This window comes from Oreochromis aureus, linkage group 10 (genome assembly GCF_013358895.1).
Source record: "Oreochromis aureus strain Israel breed Guangdong linkage group 10, ZZ_aureus, whole genome shotgun sequence".
Taxonomy (NCBI): Eukaryota; Metazoa; Chordata; class Actinopteri; order Cichliformes; family Cichlidae; genus Oreochromis; species Oreochromis aureus.
This window is the reverse complement of record NC_052951.1, coordinates 25,163,802-25,176,087: the sequence shown is the minus strand read 5'-3', so window position 1 is coordinate 25,176,087 and position 12,286 is coordinate 25,163,802. Positions and strand designations below refer to the sequence as shown.

General features: G+C 40.7%; 2 protein-coding genes across 2 annotated transcripts in view; one reads left to right on the top strand and one right to left on the bottom strand.

Annotated features, from left to right (window-relative positions):
• Window positions 1–135: 135 nt before the first annotated feature.
• faxdc2 (fatty acid hydroxylase domain containing 2) lies at window positions 136–12,180 on the bottom strand. Its single transcript, XM_031738258.2, has 9 exons — window positions 12,049–12,180; window positions 10,533–10,576; window positions 8,795–8,892; window positions 8,186–8,289; window positions 7,333–7,454; window positions 4,722–4,927; window positions 4,193–4,298; window positions 3,444–3,610; window positions 136–1,175 (listed from the first exon to the last, which is right to left on the bottom strand). Exons 1-9 carry the CDS (start codon window positions 12,071–12,073, stop codon window positions 1,019–1,021), a joined length of 1,029 nt encoding a protein of 342 aa, XP_031594118.2. The 5' UTR covers window positions 12,074–12,180; the 3' UTR covers window positions 136–1,018.
• A 9-nt stretch (window positions 12,181–12,189) lies between these two features.
• The window catches only part of LOC116319030 (core histone macro-H2A.1), a 36,764-nt gene continuing 36,667 nt past the window's right edge, over window positions 12,190–12,286 (top strand). Inside the window, exon 1 of the mRNA XM_031738248.2 lies at window positions 12,190–12,284. The gene's annotated coding sequence lies outside the window, so the exon portion shown is untranslated. The remainder of the gene's footprint in view (window positions 12,285–12,286) is intronic.

Sequence of the window (12,286 nt, the reverse complement as noted above, 5' to 3'; positions counted from 1 at the left end):
AGTGTTATTTGTAATTTGTAGTAATTATGCTTTTCCTTTAATAAAGAAAAAAAACACAAAACGCACAAAAAAACCTCAAACACCAGGTGTCAAGTGATCATTCCTATTGTCTATGAAACACAGAAAGACCACATGCTTTTTTTTAATACTTTAATATTAAACAGTTCTATCAGAACATTTGTTACATTTGTATTAATCACTTTTTCGGTAATACAAAAAGACATTGATATTTTGAAAGTATAAGTGCCACAGATATGCAAAGTGCAAAGGAATTTCTTGTCTTTTGCCAAAGAATACAGATACTCTTCTGTCCCAGTGGTCAGTGAACGCATCAGAAGAGTCTGAATGGGTGAAAGTGCTTTTACTAAACTTACAAAAAGTTAAAGAATTGCATTTAAAACTACAATAAGACTACATTAAACGGGAACATTTAAATTTTTGTCTTGCATGCTCTCGCGGTGTTTATCGCCTCTTTTACACCCGTCGAGGGAGCATTTGTTGTCCAAACCAAGTAATTGTAGTGGTTTCCTCAAATGGTTTAACAGTTGGTACAAGTAAAAATGTATTCAGAACGAGTGCCAGCAAACAGTGAGACTGCAGAGTGCGGTCCACTCCTGTTTTCACCCCGTTAATCACAGAAAGTCTTCAAATGTGCTGTAGCTTAAGTCACCAATGCCTGTAATTCAGAATAAACTCAAAGATGTGAAATGAAGCAAATGTCAAGACAACAGACAACAAAGAGGAAAAGCTTGTTTTCATCCTGACTTCTTTTTTTTTTCTTTTTTCTTTTTTTTTTTAGAAATTAACAGGTAACTAAGCTTATAAAAGTAAAATCACATCTGTATGTTAAAGTGCAATGACCACACACTAGCACATAAACGTGAGGTGAGTGACCACAGAGTCTGGGCAAACATTGACAGTCAAACTTGACTGAAGATTGAAATAAAAAAAAAATTAAAGTTTTTAAGATTGATTGGGAATTACATATCCCTGCATAAGATTTGACCGTCGCAGGTCCTCACTGGCCCTTCTTTTGTGTGTCAGGGATGCTCTCATTCAGCGGGGTGAAGCTGGTGAGCAGGGTGTGGCGCTCGTACTGCTTGCTCTGACGGAACTTGCTGTCTGTGCCGTGGAGCCTGTCCAAGATGCCGAAAACACCAAAACACTGATTGAACCTGGAAACCGAGACAAGTGAGGGCAACTGTTAGTTATCCACCAAGCAGAATTAGAAACAATTGCCCCAATAATAATAATAATAACAATAATAATAATAATTTCAATTCAGATTTAAGTTTTAAACAACTCAACTATAGGAAATCTACAAAAAGTGAAATAATAGTGGACTTCAGTTTCTCATCCTCACTGCACTGCACAATGAGTGCTGTTGTGTATCAAAGTGGAAACTCTGATACTAATTTGAAGGTTTTACATTCTACTTTGTGAAGCAAACTCACATTTGCATAGAATTTACAAATAATGTGGGGAAACGCAGTAACATTTCTTCCTCCGGTCATCGCCTGGTCCTGCAGGAGCTTTCTTCCTGTTAAAACGGAGTTTCTAGTTCCCACTGTCGCCGGGTTTCATCTGATTGTTGGGGAATTCTCTGTATTATTATATCATCTCCGCTTACAATATTACAGCTATAGAGTGCATGCCACAACGAATACTCTTGTGCAGCGGTCCCCAACCCCCGGGCCTCGGACCGGTACCGGTCCGTGAGTCGTTTGGTACCGGGCCGCGAGAGTTGAGGCTCGGGTGTGAAATGTATTGTTTTCAGGGTTTTTATCGGTTTTCAGCGTTATTTTGTTATCGTTTTTATCGTTAACTCGGTTTTCCTGGGTCTTTTCACGTGTGTTATGAATAAATCTTCTTTTTTTCGGTACCGGTACTAGTTTTATTTTGTTGTATTTATCCGCGACACCTTAATGGCCGGTCCGTGAAAATATTGTCGGGCATAAACCGGTCCGTGGCGCAAAAAAGGTTGGGGACCGCTGCTCTTGTGCTTTTTCCTGTAATTTGGCATCTTCCCCAACTCAGTGTTACTCATCTTCCTCTTGTTGGGACATTTTCATTGATTTAATTATCCAACGATAATGGATTATTCCTACTGTGCTGTCCCACTAACTATTAAAAACCATTTCAGAGCCACACAGTCATATAAGCATAAACACAAAGATACTATATTTTTGAGTTAATCTGGTGTCTTGCTTATGTCATATTAAGCCACATTGAAAGACTCCCCAGACTGTAGATAATTACTTTCTCCTGTATGAGTAACACTGTGTACAAAGTGCAGTACATAACATTGCGTTTTCAAAGTTATACATTTATCGGCTTCATCTCTTCGCTGTAAAAGTTTTGGAGTAGCTTCACCCGAGTTTTTGCACACATGAAGTTTCTGTGTGCCTTCACGGGTCTTCAAAAGTTCAAAAGATGCTTATCAAAGCAGCGTGTGGTAAACAAGATAACTGTACCAGCATTCAACAGCTGCAAAACCAGAATCACCGCCTTCCCATTCGGTCGAGTTGCTGTGAACTTTGACCTTTTAGATTTGCAAAGTCATCATTATTTTATTCCAGTAGACTTTTGTGTGAGATCATGTTCGAGTCCAACTGAACATTTGCACCAGTTAAAGAAACTACTTAGCAGCATTTCTAAGATATCACCTTCAAAACAACAGAACAGGACCTCTGTTAGGCTACGTTCACACTGCAGGCGAAAGCGCATCAAATCCGACTTTTCTGACCCTATGCGACCCGTATCCGATCATGGTATGACAGTTTGAACAGCACAAATACAATATTTTCAAATCCGACCTGGGTCACTTTCGTATGTGGTACTGAATCCGATATATATCTGAGGTTTTAGAAAGCGACTGCTGTTTGAATGGTCACGTCGCATTAAATCCATCTTTTACGTCACTGACACAAGACAGACGCCAATTATCAGTGCCGGAGAAGCACAAGAGAAGACATCGTGAACACTTCCTGGCCATCCCGTGTAGATGTTAGTGAAACTGTTGTGAACATTTTATTTGTACTGTATAATCTGCAGATTCTGACAGGAATCTGCAACTATGCTTTGAAGCACCGCTCCTCTCTAAAACAGCAATAAGGATAATTATTAGGCCATATGTAAATAACAAAATAACTTAAAGCAAAATTGGAAACGTAAAGTCCGAAACAAGTCTTTATATTAAGGTCCATCAGTCAAACAATACTGTTTGGTCTGGGTCTAAACAGAACGCGTTGTGTGTGACGTCTTCTTTTGCGCATGCGGGCCGCTTTGAGGGTTCACACTAGAGCGTGTTTGCAGTCACATTTTACTTGTAGTGTGAACAAGCAGACAAAAAAAAAAAAAAAATCGGATTTGATCAAAAAATCAGAATTGAGCATTAAGACCTGCAGTGTGAATGTAGCCTAAGACAGGACAGGTAAACTCACCTGAGGTGGTGGAAGTCATGGAACTCAGGAGAAGGCAGGAAGGGAAGGTGGTATCCGCAGTGGGAGATGGTGGTGCTGACCAGAGCTACGCAGTACCACAGGGAGGTGGTGGACAGGTGGGAGCCCAGGAGCACTGGCCCGCTTACCACCGGCAACAAGTTGGAGATCTAACAGCAGAGAAGAATCCAGCACGTTTAACAGAAACACACTTACCCTTTGCAGAAGTAAAGTGCTGCGAGACTTGGAGGTGTGAATTATCAATTTTTCTTTCTTTCATTTATTCTTCTTTTGCATATTTAAAGATGAAATAGTCTCAATGATTTACAGCAAATGTACACGTGTGATCCGTATCTGCACGTTTGATCCATTTTTGCTGTTCAACACTAACATCAACTACAGTGGCAATCACTGAGCCAGCAGGGATACTTCAAGGACTAATCCGCTCAGCTCTAACTGTGCTAAAGTCACATGCTAAGAGTGCAGGGAGTTCTTTCAGGATCAGGTCTGACCACATTCCTAAGGTAGAAATAAAAATCTGTTTGATTTACGTGAGATAGTTCCAGCTGCTTTGACGCTCACAGGGGAAAGAGTTCATTTCTTTTTGTTGAACACGTATATTCCCTGTTCTCTCACAGCAGAGAATTTTAGACTGTAATTTCTGTCTATTCTCACATTGTCTGCAGCCTGATGCTCAAGTCTAGAGCGCGTGTCAGAGAAAAATGACAAGTAGGAGAAAGAGGAAGGCTCACCACGTGCTCCAGAGGATGAGCGTAGATGGAGACGACACCGATGGGAGCGGTCCACTCGTGGTGCTGTTTGTGGTAATGCTTGTAGAGGCTGGGTTGGTGGAACAGCCTGAGGAAATTAAAAGAAACAAATTGAACACATCAAACGACCGCACCCTATCCTGCGTCAAGGTTTGTGCTATGCGCTGGCAAAGGCTCTGAGCTTACATAAGAAAAATTTGATTAACGCTGATAGACATTGTTGCAGGTTGCATTGCTTTATGTAGGGTTAGTCTACAAGCAATGTTTATACAGATCGCACCTAATGTCCATGTCCTGTTATGGTGAATTAAAACATATATAGCTATAAAAGAGAGTGACTGCATGCTGCATGCACGTGAAAGAAACGCAGAGATCAGCGTACTGTTAACATCACAATCACCTCCATCTCTGAAATGAGGAAGAAATGTCATCTACTGCCAACGATCCACTGATTGCATGTTTCATTTTGATGTGTCATGGGTGTTTAAAGTAAAAAATAAATGTTCTTTACCTGTGTGAATAGTAGAAGAGAATCTCCTCCAAGATGGAGAAGGCGGCCAGCTCCATCAGGGCCCAGTGAAAGGTGGGCAGCTCGGGGCCGCAGGGGTTTCCTCTCCAGCTCATCAGGTAGTAAACGACCACCGTCATGGCCCCGGAGATTACCACGTGGTTGAAGAGGACACACTTCAAGGCTTGGCGCAGCTTAGCTGGATCCACCTGGAGGACAAATGGAGAGGTCAAAAGAGGCGTCAAAACTAGACACGATCTCAAAACTATTCAAACTATCAAGCTTCCGATATATATTCTTATTTCATGTCTTATCCTTTTCCATACTGTTGTTTCTGTTTATGCTGCAGGTACACCCGTCCAACCACATTAATGCAGTTATCTAATCAGCCAATCATATGAAAGCGCCTCAGTGCATTTAGACATTTATCCATGGTTAAGATGATCTGCAGAAGTTCAGTCTCAGAAAGAGGAAGAAAGGCGACTGAAGTGACTTTGGCAGCTTTTGAAACATTTTATGCCATATTCAATCTACTGGAATTTTCCCACATGACCATCTCTAGGGTTTCCAGAGAATGTGTGAAAAAGAGAAAATATCCATTGAGCAGCACTGCCTGGTATGAATTTCTACAGAAATGTGCAGATGGAAGGGTCAGAATTCAGTGTAAACAGCATGAAAGCATGGATTCATCCCGCCTTATATCAACGGTTCAGGCTGGTGGTGTTGGTGTAAAGCCCTAGACGACATTTTCTCAGCATGTTTAGAGTGCCTCGGTACCAATTCAGCAAGATAAGTATTGTTGCCAACCATGCCCATCCCTTTATGGCCACCCTGTACCAGTCTTCCAGCGGCTGCGTCCAGCAGGATAACGCACACATCACAAATGGCCTCCACACCAGATCTTAATAATAATCTTAAAAATCCAATAAAACAGCTTTGGATATGTGATTGAACATGAGATTTTCATCATGGATGTGCATGAGTGATGCAATCATGTCAACATGGACCAAAATATCTGTGGACTGCTTCTAGCACGTTGTTGAATTGTTGTCATGAAGAATTAAGGCCTTTCTGTTGGGGTCCAACCCAGTACTAGCAAGATGTACCTAATAAAGTGGTCATTGAATGGATATCCGTATCAGCTAATTTACCCTTTTACCTCCAACCTTTGGAACCCAGTTATAAACTCATGCCATGTCATAATGAACTTTCCAGAGTGTGAGAACAGTGTGTCTCTGAAGTTTACACTGAACTTTTGTACATCTGTGTGTTTTCCATAACACACACACGCACGCACGCACGCACGCACACACACACACACACACACACACGGCACACTCTCCGAACAGCTGACTTAGTTTCTGTGCAGACTCTTTATCGAATGCTCTTTGTTTTCTCTCTCAATGTTCTTTTAGTTGACACCTTCTTCCCTTTACTTGAACCAGCTGCAGCAGATAGCTCCACGACTGTGGCTTTCTTCCTGTTAGAAAGGCCTTTTTTTCTCCCCACTGTTGCCAAGGGAAACATTGGTTCCCTATAATCTATACAGTGTTTGCATTATAGTATAAAGTGCCTTAAGAAAACTATTAAGGTGAATTAGCTCTGTTTATCTATAGTAGATGACATTGATTTTTATCTCTATGTTACATCTGAAGATGGCACATCCAGTGTAAATAGCTCCACAAAATGCTAATTTTAACATAAATAAATGTTTCTACACTTAGAGATGGTGTGACTATACATTCAAATTTACAGCTCTTCTCAGTCACCAGTGACATGCACTTGTTATTTAGCCGTTTCTAAAGCAAATGTGTGATCACTACATGGGCTCTGACACATTGATCAGATAATTTAGATAAACAGTTATATTGCTTGATAAAGTAATATAATTTTATCATTCTTAATGAGACAGTTATATTGCTTTTTAAAGTACACAAGCACTTTTAACTAATATATAATCTTGTTCCATTATAGCACATCCTGGTTTGTTTATGACCAGTAGATCCCAAGTTCAGACAGCTATTCTCGATCACTGACCCGCAGTATTTCTGCTCGGAGTCACAGAGAAACACTGTGACAGCAGCTTTTCGCAGATTACCTCATCACTAAAGATATCAAATTTAAGGACCGCGGAAATTTATCTTAAGCTGTAACAGCGGCAAATTCCACTGAGTACATGCAAATCAGAGGAGGAGTGATTTTTGAAGCGATAACACACTTGCTGATGGGAAAATTAGAGAAAATAGGGCGAAAACAACAGACTGGAAGTCTTTTGGCTTGGGTAAAGTGAGTTTCCAGTTTGTGCACTGGAAAAACAATCACTAACAAGGACACTTTTCACAGTAACCCCTGGTTATCAGTAATGCCCCTCTTTATCTCCGCGGTGTCCGACAACATCTGTTAATCAAACACAGTTAGAGGACTTTGGTCAGACGGGCATGTGGAGAGCACTGAGGGCCCCCTCGTTTGCAGATGTTATCAACCACATCTGCACACACACGCATTGTGTGGATCTTTAAGTAGAGCAGCGGCCTACAGCAGCATGCCCAATAGCAGGACAGAAAACAAGTGTCAGTGCAGATAAAACAAAATCTAAAACAAATCTGGAGCTTACTGGGTTGTTCTTGTCCAACTGGATACGGTAGCGGGTGATGAAGGAGGGTGTACCAGTGATGTCCACCCATAGCAGGAGAGCATTTGACCCCCAGAAGGCCAGAGTGGGAGCAAGCATGGTCCCTATGGAGATAAATAAGATAACTATTAGAGAACCTTTAACTCAATCGCGGCCTTCATTATGCGTTCATTTACGCACAACTCCAAACACATAAGGAGAAGATTTCAAGTTAAATCCACGGCAAAATCTTCCACAATGACATCATCACTGTGCACCTTGCTGTTTTTGTTTGTTTGCATGAAAATATCACCGAAGGTGTTGCTACAGCATGCTGAGGAGTGATTAACTTTTGGAGTCGATCCGCCTCTGGATCTGGAAGTTTTTGGAATGATTCGTTGAGATTATGAGCAAAATTGGACATTTTGTCTCAGATACTCACATACTCTCCAGGGAATCAATTCATGCATGGTGTGTGTTGAGTTTTTAGCTTTGATAGTATTTAGTGAGTGGCTGGTCTTTTTTCATTATTATTATAGTGTGATGTTATGTGGACTGAAAACACTGAACTGAAAATACATACCCTACCTAGCACGCATCCTATGTCCTACATACTCTAGATAACATCTGAATGAGGGAAACCACCTATTGTGCAAAACCATAAGTCCAAAATATAGAAAAAAAAATCTATACATCGATGAAACCACCTAAATAATATGATACAAAAGGAGGTCATTTAAGTTATTTGCATGTTTAACGCAGTCTGCAGTACTTGGGATGACCATAAACAATGTTATGAAACACCTTTAACCATCCACAGTCATTTGCAATGTTGCACTTGGGTTTTATTTCTTACCCAGGAAGAACAAAGAAGCATCATGGCCCTCGTATGCCACGTACAACTTGGTCCACAAGTTCTGCCAAAAATCTCCTGAAGCTCCCCAGAATCTCTGAAGGTGCCTGAAGAAGGAATTACAGCTCAGTTTTAAATTCACAAAACTGATTACATGTTAAACAAACCTCTGTGGAAACTATTCGTTACACAGTTGTCTACACATCTTGTACTTGCATGCTCTCTCCTTTCCGGCAGCCCATATGAAACCCTCCAAACAAAAATCTAACTACCAAGAATGTGTCAAACATGAGACCCTGCAGCTACAACTAGCCCAGCAAAGACTCCAATCTGAATACTTGTACATATTACATAATTTCAGGTGATGTCATTTTTAATTTCATGTAATGCTGTGCTCTGTTTACACCCTTTACCAGCCTGACATGTACGGTCCTGTCCTCGTCTATCCAGTCCTGGCTCTGCATCACTCCTCCTATCCAGTTCTCATCTGTTGGGTCCGACTCCTTGTTCTGTAGCGCTTGCCTCTTTCTACTCTGCATAACGTAACAACCTGGCAATGCCACTCCTCCAGTTTATGTCAGGGCAAACTGTTGTTTTGCTGATGTGACATACCATGTCAGTGAGTTCCCGAACGCAGCCAAGAATAAGATCCCAGATCCGATGACAAACCCGGCTTTCTTCACAGAGTCCCACAGTCCTCCGGGGCCCTCCTGGGAGACAGAAAAAGAAACAGCGTTGTGTGAAGCCCTCTGTTGCTTCGGCGATGAGAATGCAATCTCATGATGTTTCGCTATATTAGCATTTCCCCACAGAAACCTCTCATGGTACAGAAATGTCTCAAAAACAACAGCGAGACTGTTACTGAAACCTCTATCTGTCCAGGAGGATGAGAACACTGTGGATCTGAGTGGTTCCTGTTGAGTGTGGGGTTTTCAGGAACTGCCTGAAGTTAATAACCCAGAATGCAAAGCAGCAGGAGGGGAAACAGTAAGACTGAAAACTCTCTCTGTGTATTTTAAAATACTGTGTGGCATTATTCATTTATTACTTAGGTAATTACAGCCCACATTTATAGTGCATTTTCAATCATCATATAGAGCATCTCAGTTAAAAGGATAACAGTATTTGACACCTGTTTAGAAAGGTCTAAATGTAGCTGTTTACACAGAAAATGTGCACGCTGACTCCAACAAAATGCATCTGCATTGAGAAACGCAGATCAGTTCACTCAGCAGGAAATAAGCCCAAGGATTGATGTCACATTCACTAGACTCTCTAAAATGCCAGCTTTTCACCTCAGCTGCCCCCATCCAAGCCACGACAACAGAGAGAACAATGTCACACAAATGCCGTGCTGGTCTCACGCCTCAGCTGGTCGTTTTTAGAGATGCAATCATGATCATGAAGATGCAAATACACCGATGCTTCCTTGTGCATTTATTGGGACATTTTTGCTTACTACATTTATTACCCATATATTTTTTCTGAAAATTGAGTTACTAAGCTATCATTTCCCTGTGAGCTACACTCTCATTTTGCTTTTCTGCTCCACGTGACAACAAAACCCGTCTCTACTGCTTCACTGATCAAAACACTCCTTTTCTCACGATCATACACACAATCCATTATTTGCTTTTGTCTATTTACTGCCTCTATAGTTTTTTTTTTTTAAAAAGGAAAAAAAAAGGAACTTGTCTATCAGGTCAAGCCTGTTGTCAACAACATACAGCAAAGAGGGCAAGTCTCAGTGGAGTCACGGTTTAAAAACAGCAGTCAGATGGAAAGATTCCTAATTAGACACATCAGACCGCAGCTATAAAAATGAAAATTCAACCTTTAAAGACGTGATTTAGAAAAATATGCAGGAACAAGTAGTGCATGCAGAAAACTAACAGAATAAGCTCAAATTTGACTTGCATTTAGCCCACAGGACAGTTGAGAGATTCACAGATTTGATTTTTTTTTAAAAGGATTTGCCAAACATCAGCTTCTGTGTGTGCTTCGGCCCCCCGGGCTGCATAAAAAAAAAGGAAATGTAGAGATATGTAGGGCAACATGAGACAGGTTTCATTTGAAGCTTTGCACGCATCAAAGTATCTGCAGTTGTTTGGCAAAATTACATAACATACACATAACAACCTCCTCCCCAAAAACAGATGAGCAGTAATCCAGCAATTCACATCAGACAGCTAAGAGGAAAAAACCTCATGTAATGTATAACAGATCGAGGGCTGTGCCTGCGTTGTCGATGACTCGCTGTATTGTGTTGCTGTCTTGTCCGTTTGTGAATCTTTTCAGTTGAATGATGATAACAGCAAGGTGTTTGGCTGCACGGACGACCTGTTCTTACCTGTCGGCCGCTGCTTCCTCTGCTTCCCCCAGCTTCCCTCGCACCTGCAAACACAAAATTACATACAAGAATTAAAACATGTAGATGCTACAGCAAATATCTAATTCGGTTTCAATTCAGTTTTATTTACATAGTGCCAAATCACAACAACAGATACCTCAAGGAGCTTATTGTAAGGCACTATCATCTATCAGGAATTGCCAGTAAAGCGCATTTTAAAATAAAAAAATCAAACTATGATTCTGAAAGCAAAAAATCGTAAGGAGGTGTACCATCTCAAAATAACTAATTACAAAGCAATAAAGTTTATTGGAAAATTAAAGTGGCCTAACTCCAGCTGTCCTTCAAAATAGGAGTCTTTGATAACAGGAGATTTATTTTTTTAATTATATTTTTGTGATTACATTTAAGACATTAAGTTTCTCTTTGAAATGTTGTCATTTCTCAAAAAACTTTTACATTTTTGTCTCAAACTTCTTTGTATATTTCCATTGTAGAGTAATCATCTGAGTGCATGTGCAAATTTGTACCACAGGAGGATTAAATACAATCCTATTATTAGAGTGTGGACGTTTTTAGTGAAATTCTTGGGGATCAGGCTGCCCTACATCCACTCGGCCCCTCTCTTTTTGCAGTAAAGGTGTAAAAGAAAAAGCACAAACATCCATCCAACTAATAATTATTTTCACAGCAATCATTCACATACTTTTTTTTTTAAATCACAGTTTTTGTCCAGCAGTGCAAAACAACCTATTAATTTTCACAAGGTCGTACAAAAAACAGAAAATGTTAGAGGTTTGAGAACCTTTCTTAAAAAAAAATTAAACAATAATCAGTTTATGAGAACGATTGAAAACACGTGGAAGAACTGAGTAACAAGCCAATCGGGAACAGGAATGTTAGAGCTGGTCCGTAACATTACTGGGAAAATCAAGCTGCAAATTTAACAAGTACTTATCTTATATTCTTTAATTTATAGTCTGGATGTTGATGTTGACTTAGTAACTTGAATTCTGCTCGGCACTCTGTTTATCTGTGCCCAGCTGTCTTTTTATGTCATAAATCAAGCTAGAGACGTCAAATGGCTATTAAGGTTTGGCTTAATGGCTATTGTAATAATTGGAGAATGACTTAAATATATCTGTTTTTATTAGCGGCTGCTGGTGAGCCTGAATATCTATAATTTACGTGCAAATTATGTTGACCTATATTATTATTATAACGCCATTATCTAACCAAAACTAACAGGCATGTAATCCTAATAAGAAATATTAAAATAAATCGTTAATTTAGCTGAACTGGTGCTCAACTGTGCACCTTACAGGAGTGTTATACAGAGTTTATATATTGCGAGCTGAACTGCGTGTACCTGAACGCACCAGGTGCCTTTGTTTTTGCATCACTGGGCCTACAGGTGAGGAAAAAGACAGCTGTGCTCAGTTTTACTAATAGCGTTTTCACGCTGATCAAACCCGACCTGACGCTATGTTTGCGTTTCAAGTCTGCGCTGACTTACCGCTGGCTGCTGTCTCCACCGACATGTCTGCCCGCTGCTCACAGTCCCGCACCGGCCGCTGCTGTTCAGCAGCTCTGGAAAGAAGCAGTTTATTTACAACAGCCAGCGACTTCTCACTGGCTGACTCCCGGTCAGCTGACCCAAGCCCGGAAAACGAGACTCCTTCCTGCTCGGTGTGTTTTTTTCCTGCGGTCCACGTGAGATCCAGGTGAAGGTTGAAACCACAGCGGAGGCCGGT